We start from the raw sequence: 14,595 nt of genomic DNA, 5'->3' as shown, positions 1-14,595 counted from the left end.
TCACGAAGGAATAATCGATTTGATTTGAAGGCAATAATCTCAAGAATTCCTCTGTGCGTTTCCTTCACTCGCCGTCGCCTCACTGACATGGAGTCGAATTGTTTATTCCCCATATCAGCTGACAAATGACACTTGAAATGTGATAACAGCTGTGATGACTCCTCTCACTCTGAATTAGCTCTCAAATCAGACAATTATATCAGAATGGACTGATTAACTGCTGAGGAAATCAAAGCTTTCTCAGTGTGGAGGTAGAACAGGATTACAGCAGTAGCGCAATTTTGTAAACTAACTGACGCACAATAAACGCGTACTGTAGAGGACCCAGGTAGCAGAAGTGTACACACCCTCGCACACGGAGGTTTCTTCACACAACACTGCCTGTGAGGAGCAAATCAAATAAGGGCGGTTGCATAACTTTGAATCGTTAATGGAGGTATTTCACAAGTCAGACGTCAGACGTGAGGGTGTGTTTGTGAGTGATAGGGTTTGGTTATAACAACAGCCATTCAGGTTAAGGTTATGTTAGGTTAGCTTAGGTTTAGAGAGGTACAGCTGAGGCAAAGACTGTTTTCCAAGTCTCTGTGGGCATCACCCTCACACACGATCCAGGAGGAATATAAGAACAATGTTGATGCGACACTCTGAGCCTTGGAAATATTAAAAAAAAAAAAAAAAATATTGAAAAAGTTCACCTTAATCAGTTTTGTCACACCTATTGCTATTCTTAAGCTGACATCTAATTACAGGATAACAATGCTTTAAGTTTTGGAACCACATTTCGGATAATTGTCATCATTAAAAGGATGCCGGATTAACTACCAGCATCTCTTCTTTGCAATGTGCCAGTGGATATACGGACAATTATCACTGGATTTCTTTGATACTGAAGAAAACTTAAAAGGTGATGATTCATAGGCAAGTTCTGGGGTTATAAAGGAGTTAATTTTTTTTCTCTCCAGTTTCTAAGCAGATTTAAAAGATGTTTACTCGCTACCGACGTCGTAGATAATGATATCCTCAAGAGGTGTTAGTGACACTATATCTAAAAATATGTGTATGATGTCTGACTCAGATTGTGGCAATACATCTCATGGAGCATCTTCACCTTCCCTCTTCCCTTCCACTTTCCTGTGCACCCCCCCCCCCCACTCCGGGTGGCACGCCTCACAGTTTGGAAACCTCTTTTAAAGCTTTAGCCTCGAAAACCTGCTATAAGTAAATGAAAACTGTGAAAAGGCTGAGTTGTTATATGGCCCTATAAAAGAAGAACTGTGAAAACACAAAGAACACCAACAACTCGACTAAAGCCTTCATGATTATTGTTGTGAACATTTCCGAACTTCATGGCCACATTATACAACCAAAAATAAATCAGATTTTAAAAATGAGTGGTGACTACAAATACTTTGTGACAACGTTCAAACAAAATCCCTGTCTGACCCTGACTGGGTGGGTGATGAGCTACAAGGTTGGACAGGCCATCCCACACAGTTTATGGTCAATCAGTGTAAATGGAGGGTACGCCACAAACTCTTGCTGACTTGTTGCCATAAAAGGAGAGATAGAGACGGAAGTGTGCGCCCACACAAAAAGAGAAACACACTCAGAAGAAACCTTTTTGTTGGGGGGGGGGGGGCTACTTCTGCTTGGGCAGTTCAATACATCATTTAAACAGAGGAACAAACTGCGTTCATGGCTCTCTTCAGAACACACCTGCCTGCTGCAGAAAACAGCAGCCATTGTTCCCAAACTCCTCGCCACACTGCCTGTACGTTGAGCTTTCTGCATAAAGCCGCTGGTTCTGCTCTTGAACTGCATCCACATGACAGAGATTGGACAATGTGCGATTGCCCAAGTGAGTGTAAGTTACTGACAAAATCACCCAACAAAAGATGGAGGACAGAGCATTAAACACCTGAACTGACCAGACAAAGTTTTAGCTTTACTGATCCATGTCCGCTCTGCCTTCAAAAGGAACATTACAAGGCAGGGTAGGAAAAGGAGAGACCCCTTTCAACGTAGACAGGCTTGGTGAGGACATGAGTCAGGGATCAGGTTCAAAGTGCCTGTCAAGTGCGACTTGCTCAAGAGCTCTGCAGTTGCATTACTGCCTCCGCTGCCCTTCCCTTAAATCTTTACCAACTCCCACGGCGTTTCTTCCTCATTTTCAGAATCTCTTCTTTTTTCTTTCTATCTCATCTCCAATCCATCCACCAATCTGCCCTTCAGTTTTATTCTTGCACACATGGAGTAGCATGAACTGTATGAATTGGGAACCCAACCGTTTTGATTTCTCTCTTCATGTGTCGGTGTGATATTTGACAACTTCTCCAAATTGCCACAGCTCCCGTCTGTAGGAGCTGAATTGCAGATGGGTCGAGAGGTCCATGCTTGAATAGTGCCGCTGAGAATGGCTGTGTGTGTGAGTGTGTGTGTGTGTGTGTGTGTGTGTGCAGCCTTGACCCATCAGGCCTTGTGGGAAGCTGCAGCTAAACTGATGGATGCCAAGGAACGACGGAGGGAGGAGGGAAAGGGAGGGAGGGAGCGCTGGCTTTGCCAAGTGGGAGACAAGTGCCTGTACTGCAGCAATGCAGGAGAAAAGGGAAATGGATGTCAATGACATGAAAAAAAAGAGAAGAAAAATGGAAGTGTTGATTGAAAACAATGCAGTACACAAATGGCAGTCAGCGCAGCAGGCATCTTAGGAGCCTGTTTGCGAGGCTGACAAGTTTATGCAACCTGATTTTCATTCTCCCACAATTTCTGTTCGGTGTCACTGCTCTGCTGATGTTCCCTCCTTCCACTGCGGTTATGACAATATCACCTTCAGCCTACCAAGCAGAGACAACAAGCCCTGGCAAAGCAAACACTCCCTGCTGAGCCTCCTATGTCTCCTCCCTCCCTTGCCCTCTGAACAAACAGCGTTCCCTCCGGAGGCTACGTGGCAGCGAGAGGGACACTCGGGACTATCGACTGGCTCTCAGCTCTGTTGTTTCACCCCCGTGTAAACAAGGCCTCGGTAGGGCTACCCATGGCTGATGTTCTTACTTCCCGGCAGCAGAGGTAATGTATACATTTCCTCAGTTTTCATTCACCAACCTTCCCCCACCCCCTTCCTGAGTGACCCGCTGCAGTAAAATGTAAACACAGTCCGAGGGAAGCCTCTGCTCATTTTTCATTGTACAATCACCCCCCCCCCCACCCTGTGCAAACCCATGCCCGGCCTTCTCTGTTTCACATATCCCAATGACACATAGATACACACGCACCAAACACAAACAGAGCGCACCGAACATACACTCGCTCACGTGCACGCACAACAGCACAAACGCACACAAACGCGCACGCACAGAAAGACGAGGAGATGAGCTAATGCACTGCTACGCACGGCAGAGGGATTGCAAGCGCTCAAGGAACAAATATCCTGTTCTCATCATAAAATTTTCATCCAGTGCAAGCTTGTTGGTGGGCCAAGCACATTTCCTGGTGACAAATATACACACTTAACCTTGAGCTGATCTTTTTAACATAATGCGTCTCCTTTATTGTTTTCTAGCTGGACCTTACTCACAGGAATGCCAAGTGCAAAGAGTTGTGGTGAGGAGTCAGATCTTATGACTGGTTGTCATGTTCTGTTGGAAGGACACTGATTCGACACCATGTGCTGAGAACATTGCAACCGTCTTGTACTAATCCTCAAGAGCTATCATGTGGAAGCAGACTAAATTCACACATACGTGCAAAGACATGGACTCTGACATCCATGTGTACATGTGCATACCGACTGTAATTATAATCTAAATGCGTGCAACATCATCTGACTAAACGATCTCACCTCCAGGTTCTTTTAGTAGCTGTTCTAAGACACTCAATCATATCACAGGATCATCTTCAGCAGACTGTAGGTGGTGAAAACTCAACCTAGAGCCAGCAAGTCTATAAAGAGCTCGGAAGAGAAAACTTCAACATCTGCTGATGAAGATCATGCTGTTTGATCAAAAGCACCTGAACAGCTATGATATGTACTAAATGGACCATGTCAACTTCTGCTTCTAAGGCCAAGCTATGAAACTCAATCTGTTAGTCAAATACATTTTATTTTTCAGGACTAGAATTACCGCCTCACGGTTGTATGCCTCCGCCACTCAGAAGGGTTTCAGATTACATCCCTGTTTATTTAGAGTCATATAAAATATCAACCATTAATGTGAAACTTTGGCATAATTGCTGTCTGAAGTCTTAAACGTTTTGTGAGGTCATACACTGACCTTGACCTTTGATCACCAACATCTAATTTTACATCTAATCATTTTTGAGTCCCAGTGGACATTTGTGCCAAATGTGTAGGGAGTCCCTTGAGGAGTTTGAGATATTGCATTCACAAGGCCAAAGTCATGTTTTGTGAGGTCACCACTAACTTGACCTTTTTACCTTAGCCACCAAAATCTAATCAGTTTATCCTTGAGTCCTAGTGAATGTTTGTGCCAAATTTGAAGTAGTTCCGTAAGGGTGTTACTAGGAGATATCACATTCACAAGACCAATACCGTGTTTTGAGAGGTCACCATGCCCTTGACCTTTGACCACCAAAATGCATACAGACGGATGGACGGACAACCCGAAAACAATATATCTGGCTGTGGCTGTGGCTGGCACGGAGGCATAATAAATATGTCACTTTACAAGTACTATACTAGCTATGTGGAAAACAACAGACATGACTTTCAAGAATTTGTTGCATCTCTGTTAATGAAACACAACTCTGCAGAGAAAGACAATCAAACTCTTGCCGGATTGCTCCACAAACAGATGGCAACAGTCAATCAAATTGATAACTGAGGAAGAAATTAATACGGCATTAATGTCACGCTACTGGCAACAGGCAACAGACACGTACATAATAACACGCAGTCATCCATTATTTTGTCAGATGACAAATTTCAGTCTGAAAGCCCCACGAGGAACAGGCAGTTTGGCAAGTGCATCAAACATCTGCAAGTCAATTAAGTATATCATGATAGGTTATTCTAACTCCACTGTGCTGATATAAACTCTCCCCGTGTGGCATTAAGAATAATTTGCAACAGTTTGTTACATCCTCATTTAGCTACTAAGTTTCTGTTTCACACGCACAGAAGCGTCGTGGGGGAAATGCTTTTGATAAGTTTAACTTCACATCACAGCAACACGTCACTGTCAACGCTTTATCTCCATGGTTACATGGCACATTGCATTATTTAGATTCCAAATACATAAAAGTGTCAAAAGTGTTGATTTGCAGGCTGTATTAAGGTTCAACAGGGATCTGGCTTCGTATGGCAACACACACTGCTTCATGTACACAACAGTGAATCAAGGCGACTACACACAGAGAGGCTGCCTTTGAACAGAGGGCTTTTTGAATACATTTGAATAGATTTCTCCCACTTAATGGCTTTATCAAAGGCCTGCTGTCCGGTGACCTCATCAACCTTCAAAGTACTCCCTGCTAAATAGGCCTTGCATGTTAATCACTGCTGAACTGAAAATAATAGAAACGACAACAGGTTACCCCTGATCCAAACAGGAACAAGTGGCGAGGGATCATTGGGATTTGGATGACAGGAGTTTATTAGATAAATAAATCTAAAGTGAGGCTGCCAACAGAGAACATTTTGCATTGAATGTGGGCTTTAACAGTTTTATTCTTTCAGCATTCAAAAGATCACAAGGGAATAAACTAAAACTGAAATTCTTAGGGTAGCTGGCAGCTTCTTAAGGTGGAATGACGCAGGTTCCAGTGGCTGCCAATATCCCATTGGCCGATATCGATCTGATATCTAAAACAACCTGAAATCTTGGCTTTATAATGACACAACAATTTTCCTGGTAGACTTTTCCAAATGACTTTAAAAACTGCGCTGGTCAATGAAGGCGTGACAAAGCGCTGACGATGCCGATGCTCGCTTCTATCAATATATAAAAGAAGCTCTGGAGTCGTGCGCTGTCCACACCATCGAGCCAGACATATAACGCACAACAGGCCTCATAAATATGGATTTGGTTTGGCACGGGAATCAATAATGTACAAAATGAGACAATCTATTATTTTCAATCCCTTTCAGATACACATATGCATGCACGCGGACACACTGACCTGTGGAGACAGGGCACTGGGAGGCTGGGTGAAGAGTGTGGAGTGGGCCGCTGACCGTAGCCCATGTGCTCTCCTGACAGTCTGACGGGTGAAAGGAGCAGACAGTACATCCTGCTGGAGAGAAGACACAAATGTCAAGGGGAGCATCATCATTAGCTCAAAGTGGAAACAGTGTGTTTGGGATAATCACAGTACAAAATGGAAAATTCAAAACCTCACGCTATTTTCAAAACAGCCATCATCAGGACCTTAAGTGCATTACTATGAGCCAAAAAGAGGCTTTAAATAATGAGGCATGAAAGTAGTAGTTGTGTATTTTGTTTTTTTTTTCTATTCCCATCATAGGCCACTGTCCTTTGTGCAGCAAATCTAACACACCATGTAGTCGAAGCTGTGGGTGTAAGACAGTAGGAGTATCACGTGAAACTTCCTGTGGGCACTGGGGAAAAGTGTGTGAGGCAGCCTCTGCTGCTGCGGCTGTCAATCACAGATGAAAGAGATGACCAGCCTGCAGCTGCTCCACACCTAAACCAGGATTAGCGGACTCTTTTTCCGCTATCTACAAATTAGGTTGCTTTACAAACTTACTGTTATCATGGGTGAGAAAAGGTGAAAAATACGGTCACTTTGATGTGTGTGGATGCGAGCAATAGTGTGCTTGTTTGGACGGAGAGAGAGAGAGAGAGGTTTCCAGCTCTGTTTGTGTGCGTGTAGGCAGGTGTATGGCACAGGGTCACGGTAGACTGGAATGACTCAAACACTTTCACCTTCAAAGTTAGTGTATGCACTCAGATGTTCCCTGCCTCCCAGCGCTGAGGGAAGATTAGATGGAGATAAAGTGGGACACTCTTCCATTATAAGTACTGAGAGCACCTTGACTGTACACACCGAACAACAACCAGTGCACCCTGTAAACTCCTATTAGACGAAGGTATTTGGATGTTCAGCCTCTCAGGAGGGGTCTGATCACAGACACTTTAACAATACAAGCTGCTTGATGCTTTAACACTCTGCAAACCTGCTGTCTGCCTCCTACGGTAAGCAATTACAAGCACAAAGGTCAGGCGTGAAGTTAATGGTTTCAAAACCATCCACCTTCACCAGTAGATTTAAGAGGCGATGCTGGAAAAATGGTGTATACAATAAAACATGCAAACATTTTTAGCAGCTGCATTAAAGAACATTTTAGCAAGAAGCGCCGAGTTTTGAGCTAAAAATCACATTTATAGCTGCAGAAGGAAAAATCCACACAGACATGAGGTGAACGTGCAAACTCCACACAGAGAGAGGCTCCATGTGGCTGGTTGGACTCCAGCTGTGACCTGACAGAGATAACCACTAAGCCACCGTGCTGCCGGTAGATGTGCGCTTTAGGTTAATTAATCAATAGTAATCAGTGAAACAGCCTATAATGAGAAGGATGGCACGAGAAGCCTTGGTACAGCAGTAATTCTGGGTTATCTGCTGTGTCCTTTCTGCTATCAGAGCTCCAATCTATGGTTGTGTGCTTAATACCTTCTCCCTCTACATGTTATTACACACACAATTACATTTCCTTTAACGACTTTCAGCCTTGGTAAATTACATTTGACAAGCAAGGGTATGGCTTGGATTATGCCCATTTGAGTTTTTGCCAGTGGGTATGAATATATCTTCACACAAGGAACACTTTGGTAAATTGGGTCCATAGTTTTTTCTCAGATAAATATATTCACAGAATGATATGTGATTTTAATTGGTGGAAAATCTTTTCTTCTCAGCATGCAGACCTGCATAGGTTCAGGACCAGTCGAGCTCAAAAATTAGCTACGCTGCAGAGGTGCTGTGATAACCAGCGCTGATGACATTTTTTCCCCGCTCCTCCAGCTGCTTAGCTTCTACAAACTGCAAACAGCAAACAAGCAGAAAGGGACTATTGAGGACAGTTAGTGAAGCAGACTTTCCATTGTTCATAATTATGTTAGACATAGTCTTTTCAGCACAAACAGGAGCAGACGATTAGCCCCCCTAAAGAGCTGACCACACTCACAGTCCTACGAAGGAATGAACAAAGTGTAATCGCGGTAAGACTTTTAAAACACGGTATCCTCAACATTAAGATAGGTGATGGACCTTGGTACTCAGATAGCATGTTTAAACAGGATTACTCCTTTTTCCTTATCTATGACAAGTCAGGCATCAGCTCATAGGAGAGGTATGCGTTCAAGGCTCCAACGACCATAAAGTGTCTGTGAACATGCCAAAGAGAAAGTCCGTCCTCTTGTTTGTTGCTGTGGAGGAGGAACTGCATTTGTCAAATTGTTGACGTGATGTGGGATATTTACTGAAGTTTGGTCTCTGCCAAGCAACCACACTGACTCATTTTCCATTCTGGCAGTGAATTCAAGCTGCAGCAGGATAATATGCCTGTGTGGGTCAATGAGCTCCCGTTCAACAACAAAACAAAAAAAAAGAAAAAGAAAAAGACTACTATGCGTAACTTATTTTGAAATAAATGTGAGCACAAAATAAACATCACAACATTAATTAAGAAACCACATAATGATGTCTACTAATAAGGCTTAACATGACACCACTAACCCAAACAACGAGGCCGCCAGTAGACTATGGCAAAGACACTGTTCCGAACAATGAGGTCCCCTCTGCATGAATGTAGACAGGTGAGCCCAGGCTGTGCTCTCATTACCCTGCCAATGCTGCTGACACACATGAAACCACCTTATTGCGCAACAGCACTGGAAAATATGCTGCCATAAAGAGTTACAAAACACAGCAAAGATTCAATGCTGAAAAGTTGAAAATGTTGCTCTACATGGAAATGATTACTTCCAACAGGCATCAGTGTGATTTAAAGTGTGACTAAATGCTGTAAATACACACAACCATGTGCACGATCAGTGAATGTCTGTGACCTCTTTGCACCAGTAGGTCTGCGGCCCACTGAGGGGAGGCCCCATCTATTTCTGTTGATTAGACAACAGCTGCTCTCTCTAGATACCAACTTCAACAAACGGAGCAGGATCATACAGAATGTATACACACTCACAACACACCACTTTATTCTCCTGATAACAAAAAAGGCCCCAGTCGGTTAATTCCCCTCCCACAGTACTTTTTTTTATTTTGGATTAAACAAACCAGGGAGGAGACAGATTTATTTTCCGCTTTATACAAACCAGCGACTTAAGTGCAACAAAAAGGAAAACATCCCATATCATTACGCAGCCTGCAGAAAAGCACATCTTCGAACTCTCACTGAGATACATGTAGTCCTGAAGAGCTCAAAGCAGAGCTGAGGAATAAAGTGGTGACAATAATTAGCACTATATTTTTTTCTCAATTACAAAATGTGATCGGCTTGATACATTTTCACGAAGCAGACAGCTATATTGTATACTTTTATATATTTAATAGATACACAATGAAGGTCGATTCAGCCAGATAATCACATTGAGCTGCAATCGTCACCTGTTGATTTTATTGTATAGTGAGTGAGTGAGTCAATGAAATAATCTGAGATGAGGGCACAGGTTCATAGACTTGGAAAAATGAGAATAAGAATTTATTTTAAATATTGTTACTGTGTGATACAAAAACCAGGAGATCCACTTGCATTTAAAACATTTGTAAGTAAAGTTACTCCAAAAAAAAAACAGAGGCAACCTGCTCACAGTGATGGTTAAACTGAAGGTATCACTCTGCTCTCATATGATATGACAATTTGTGCGTAGTTTGTTATTATTGGGATGACACTCTAGCCCAGCACTGGCTCTGCAGAAGAGGATGCTGAAGACACTGCTAGGACTTTGGGGACGCGCCAGTCGTACAAAGACATGTATGTGTTCAGCAAAAAAAGACACAGGAGTGGCACATACTTCAACTTAGTTGATATGGCAAAAGTTCAGCCCCATAATGTGACACACATTCAGGACTCAGACACAAAAGTGCTTCATACTCCTCAAAGCGAGAAAACAAGCGACTTCCAGCTGTCACGTATTGATTTACTGATTGACTTATGGCACGGTGTGTTATGAGCTTGCCGCTGCAGTGGGACCAATCTCCACCGATCACAGACGCATCAAACCCCAGACTCTACCTGGTAAGCGGCTCGCACTGTTCTCAGGTAACTCCAATCGCACCATCGCTTCATCTGTCATGCTTCACATGTCGTCAGTCTGCCTTATTTGACACCTGAGTGCCGCCTGATCCGCAGCACATACCGGGAATGTGTACGTGAACCCAGAGCTGGGGCCAGACTCCAGCATTTTGTCACCTCTGCATATTTCCCATGCCTGAACTGACATGATCCTCAGCATCTTTAATTACTGGAAATGACTCATCGGCAAGCAGCCAGTGGACTCAGATGTCTCCTTATGCAAGATATCTCCAGCTCAGATTGGCTAATGGTTAATCGTAGATGTCACAGATGCTAAGTTAAGTGGGCCTCCGTGTAAGATTGAGCGATCGAATGGGCCTGTGGGTGTGCTCTGCGGAGACGGCATCTTTCAGCACCATCTACCCAGGACCCAATTGGCCTCAACAATTTAATTTCAGAAAATAATTCCCATCGTGGAAAGAGATGGTAGCGTCTTGTATATACTTGTATACTAGCGGGATGAAAGTCCAACAAGTAAAAGCACAAACTCAAGTCATAGCATATGATAGAGCAAGAGAGTGGGAATATAAAGCACCTCATAACCTACTTGATACATGATTAAATGATCCAAACGTCTAAAAATAATACCTACCTAAGCAGTAGCTAAGTAAAGTCCAATGGGAAACTGTGTAAAAGCCAAGAAACGAAATGTAGTTTTTAAGGGGTAAACAACAAACACTATTTCCTCAGCGTGGCTTTAAAGAGCTGCTTAGTCACAGGAATGGCACGACAGAGGGGTTTGACAGGTGTCAGAACATGACAGGTGTGTGTGTGTGTGTGTGTTTTCACGCAGCAGATTATATCATCATCCCAGTAGATGAGGAAGCTCCTGAGAGATAACTGCAGACTAATTAATGGGAATGCTGTCTGTTCCCAGGTAAAGTGAGTTAACCACTCCACAAGATGGTAAATGGAAGGCATCCCACAGAGAGAGGTGTCCGCCATATTTTACCTATGTCACATCCTGTTGTCCTCACATATGTTCAACCATATGCACAGCTACTGAATATTGCATGCTGAGTACAAGCAGAGGACGATATTTAAGGTCTGTTGTCTATATGGTTTATGTTTGCTCTGTCGTTGTCTGCAGGCACCGCCAAGCTGCAACCTTTCAGAGACTCTGCACCAAAGTGACCGACATATATTATGAAATTGAAGTGATTCGCAGACTGATCTGGCCATCTCTCCCCATCCCCTTATCTTCCACTCAGTTCTTCTTCCTGCCTTGCTCATTCACCCGCTCTGCATCTTCCTCGTACGAGAAAGGCAGTCAGCCCCAGGGAGATAGGGTAGAGTGAGAAGGAAGGGTATAAGAGGAAGAGAAAGTGGGGAGGCTGCAGGCAATCACTGGTCACCAAGAGGAGGGATGAAGAGAGCGAGATAGGAGAGGGGAAGAGGAGAGCTAAATGAAATTTCCAACACATTAAGCACACCCTGGTACCAACTGACTGCACATGCGAGGTATAGAGCGGGCTGTTGAGAGGCCTCTGGCCAATGATTGTCTTTTATGGCTAAGGAGAATTGATCCAGTTGCAGGGGTTCCCCGGACGTTCCCATATGGTAGACAGACACATAAAGACAGGAGCTCAAGGACAGACAGAAAATAACCTGTCCAGGTAAGCCGAGAGGACGGTCACATTCCCAGCGAACCCAACTGTCAGCCTCTTCTCTCAGGGACGTGTACACATTGTGAGTGCGTGTGTGTGTGTGGTGTGTGTGTGTGTGTGTGTGTGTGTGTGTGTGTGTGTGGATGTACAAGTATTAGGATGCGGGAGATTTGCTGCGGGGCTGAACAGAGGAATTACCAGAGCCAGGCCGCGAGTTTCCGATAAAACCAATATAAACCAGACGGAGGGGCTGCACGGTCAGTGTGTGCCTTTACCATTTATCACCTGAGAAATGTGGACGCTCACCTGCGCGCGCACGCACGCACGTGCTGCAAACACTCACTACCCCTACTGCCATTTATTCTCTGTTTATGGGGGGATGCACTCATATATACACAAACAGGGTCATGAGGGCGGGGAGTGCAGAGAGTGAGGTTGACAGCGCAGCGCCGCCAGAGATGAATGGGCGGGCTGAAAACTGCCTTCATTCATAATGGAATACGGCAACAAAGCAGCTTCATCCCCAGGTGTCTCGAGGACTGGAAGAGCCGGACAATGGAAGAAAAAAAAAAGGAAAGCAGGTGGAGACGATAGAACAGGATGGGCGGCCTGTGTGGGCAGAACAATGGCAGAACAATCCTAGAAAAAAAGTCTTACATCTAGCATAAAAATATCGTTCTGATTTACTGCCCCAGGTGTTACCCAAATAAAGCTTAAAAGGGCAGAGAGAGCAACACCATAACATTGCTGGTATTGTCGGAAAGCTGGAATGGCCTGGAAATGTCAGAACAAACACTGCTGAGTTTATCACACTCACTGTTCCATCTATCTTTAAAAGGGAGGTGTTAAGGTCCTGTAAACAAGAATGACTTGAATGTGAAGAAGTAAAGAAAGACGAATCGGATTTTGAAACAGGCTGCAGTTACAATGGAAGATCCAACGGACGGAGGGGAAACCTGCATTGTTCTACAGAATGTGCCGTTTGCTTTCCGTCATCCAAAAGACACACAGACATCCTCCAAGCCGTGGAGATACAGCTAATGATCGGTGGTACAGGGAGTAGAAGCGTGGGCGTGAGGGGGAGGAAACACAGGCACATGAGGGAGAGAGAGAGACAGAGAGAGAGAGATGGAGTGAATGAGCATCAGAAAGGAAAGGAAGGACTGTGCGGGAGAAAATTCCGTCTGAGTTTGTGTCTCTGCATGTCTGTTGGCCTCTGCGTGTGTGTGTGTGTGTGTGTGTGTGTGTGTGTGTGTGTGTCTGTCTGTGTGTGTGTGTGTGTGTGTGTGTGTGTAATCATTACAAAGCGCTTATTCTTTGCATCAGTGAAATCCAAAGGGCACATTTTCAATCTTTAAAATGTTTACACTGTTTTTATGTTGTATATATTGAGTGAAATATGGCTTATACTGTTGTAGTGTTTCCAAACGTTATTGTACAAAGCCAGCAGTTGCATGTGAGGGTCTCTAAAGTAGCTGCTTACAACAGCCTGCAGCTGCGTGAGCAACATAGAACAATGGGTGTCTGCACACTGTGTCTCTGCAGGTCGAGTCTCACACAGGCAAAACAACCGTGTATCCAGATTGCTTTTCGAGTTACCCCACAAGTCCGGAGACTTGTCATCACAGCAGTGCAGCTCGGATTTGACTCCAGTTTGAGCCTGTGCTGTAACTCTATCCAACCACATCAATCAAAGTTTTATGGGCCTGTCATTTGTCCCTGCTGAAGCTGGTTCCCCCAACGACACGTTTCTATGTGCAAGATATTGCCATATTTCCAGAACATGGGATAGTCAGTAGTATGAAAGGAGGCTGGGCCCCCCCCCCATGCTTCTCAGCCTTTTTATTAATAGCAACACGTCATCAAACACATAATAATCAGTCAAATTCAAATACATTTTAGTAGCACTGCCTATCTTCTGTGAAATACATTAAAGTGGCTCTACTCCATGCTATACAGGCTGTGAAATTCAAAACGCAGTATCAAAAATATAGTGTGAAGGCCGTGTGAGCGACATCCCTAGTAATGTTCTGACTGCTGACACCATATGTTAAACTGTTTTCCCAATTCGTCAACCCTTCAAAATCAGGTATTAGAATATTTATAGGCTGATTGAGCGGATCATTTTACATTTTAAAGATTCACGTTGACTGATTTTGTAGGATAAAGGGCGACAGCATTACCCGCCACTCCCACCCACACCACTTGAACAAAGGGCTTGTCATCTCACCTACAGTGTATCCCTCTTTAACTGGATCGTTATAACACACTTTAGGCGTTATGATGTGAGCTTGTATATAATTTCCACTGCACCCACACTTCAGGAAGTAACTTCGCTGACCCACAGTATTATGGCCCAGCTTAAGAGCTACTGTATTTAAGACACTGTAAATGCAAACTCAACGCTTTGTGCTGCTCCTTTACATCAAAAGACTTCCATAAGCAAACCACTGCAAAGCAGCTACTGGAAGTCGTGTTTTAGTCACAAATGGTGTTGAGTTTTAAACGCAGCAAGAGGGAAATGGTAAAAAACGGACAGATAACCGTGATGGAGGTAAAGAGATGAAGAGATGTAAGAGATGTAGGCAACAGGTGCTTAGTGTAATTTGGTTGAACCTAAAAGCTCAATGTGTCTTCCTGTCGTACGCCTAACAACCACTGCCACGCTCACGCCTCTAGTCCTGATCTCAGGTG

General features: G+C 44.0%; 1 protein-coding gene across 2 annotated transcripts in view; it reads right to left on the bottom strand.

The window, feature by feature from the left end:
* The window catches only part of mcu (mitochondrial calcium uniporter), a 56,040-nt gene that overhangs the window by 26,108 nt on the left and 15,337 nt on the right, over nt 1–14,595 (bottom strand). Inside the window, exon 2 of one of the 2 annotated variants that reach the window (XM_056395389.1) lies at nt 6,139–6,249. In XM_056395389.1, the coding sequence (XP_056251364.1) occupies nt 6,139–6,249 (111 nt within the window). Of the gene's footprint in view, nt 1–6,138; nt 6,253–14,595 lie in introns of both variants that reach the window. The other variant, XM_056395388.1, reaches the window with a different exon arrangement.

Source organism: Seriola aureovittata, chromosome 14 (assembly GCF_021018895.1).
Source record: "Seriola aureovittata isolate HTS-2021-v1 ecotype China chromosome 14, ASM2101889v1, whole genome shotgun sequence".
Lineage (NCBI taxonomy): Eukaryota > Metazoa > Chordata > Actinopteri > Carangiformes > Carangidae > Seriola > Seriola aureovittata.
Note: the sequence above shows the minus strand (reverse complement) of the source record. Positions and strands in the feature narration are given on the sequence as shown.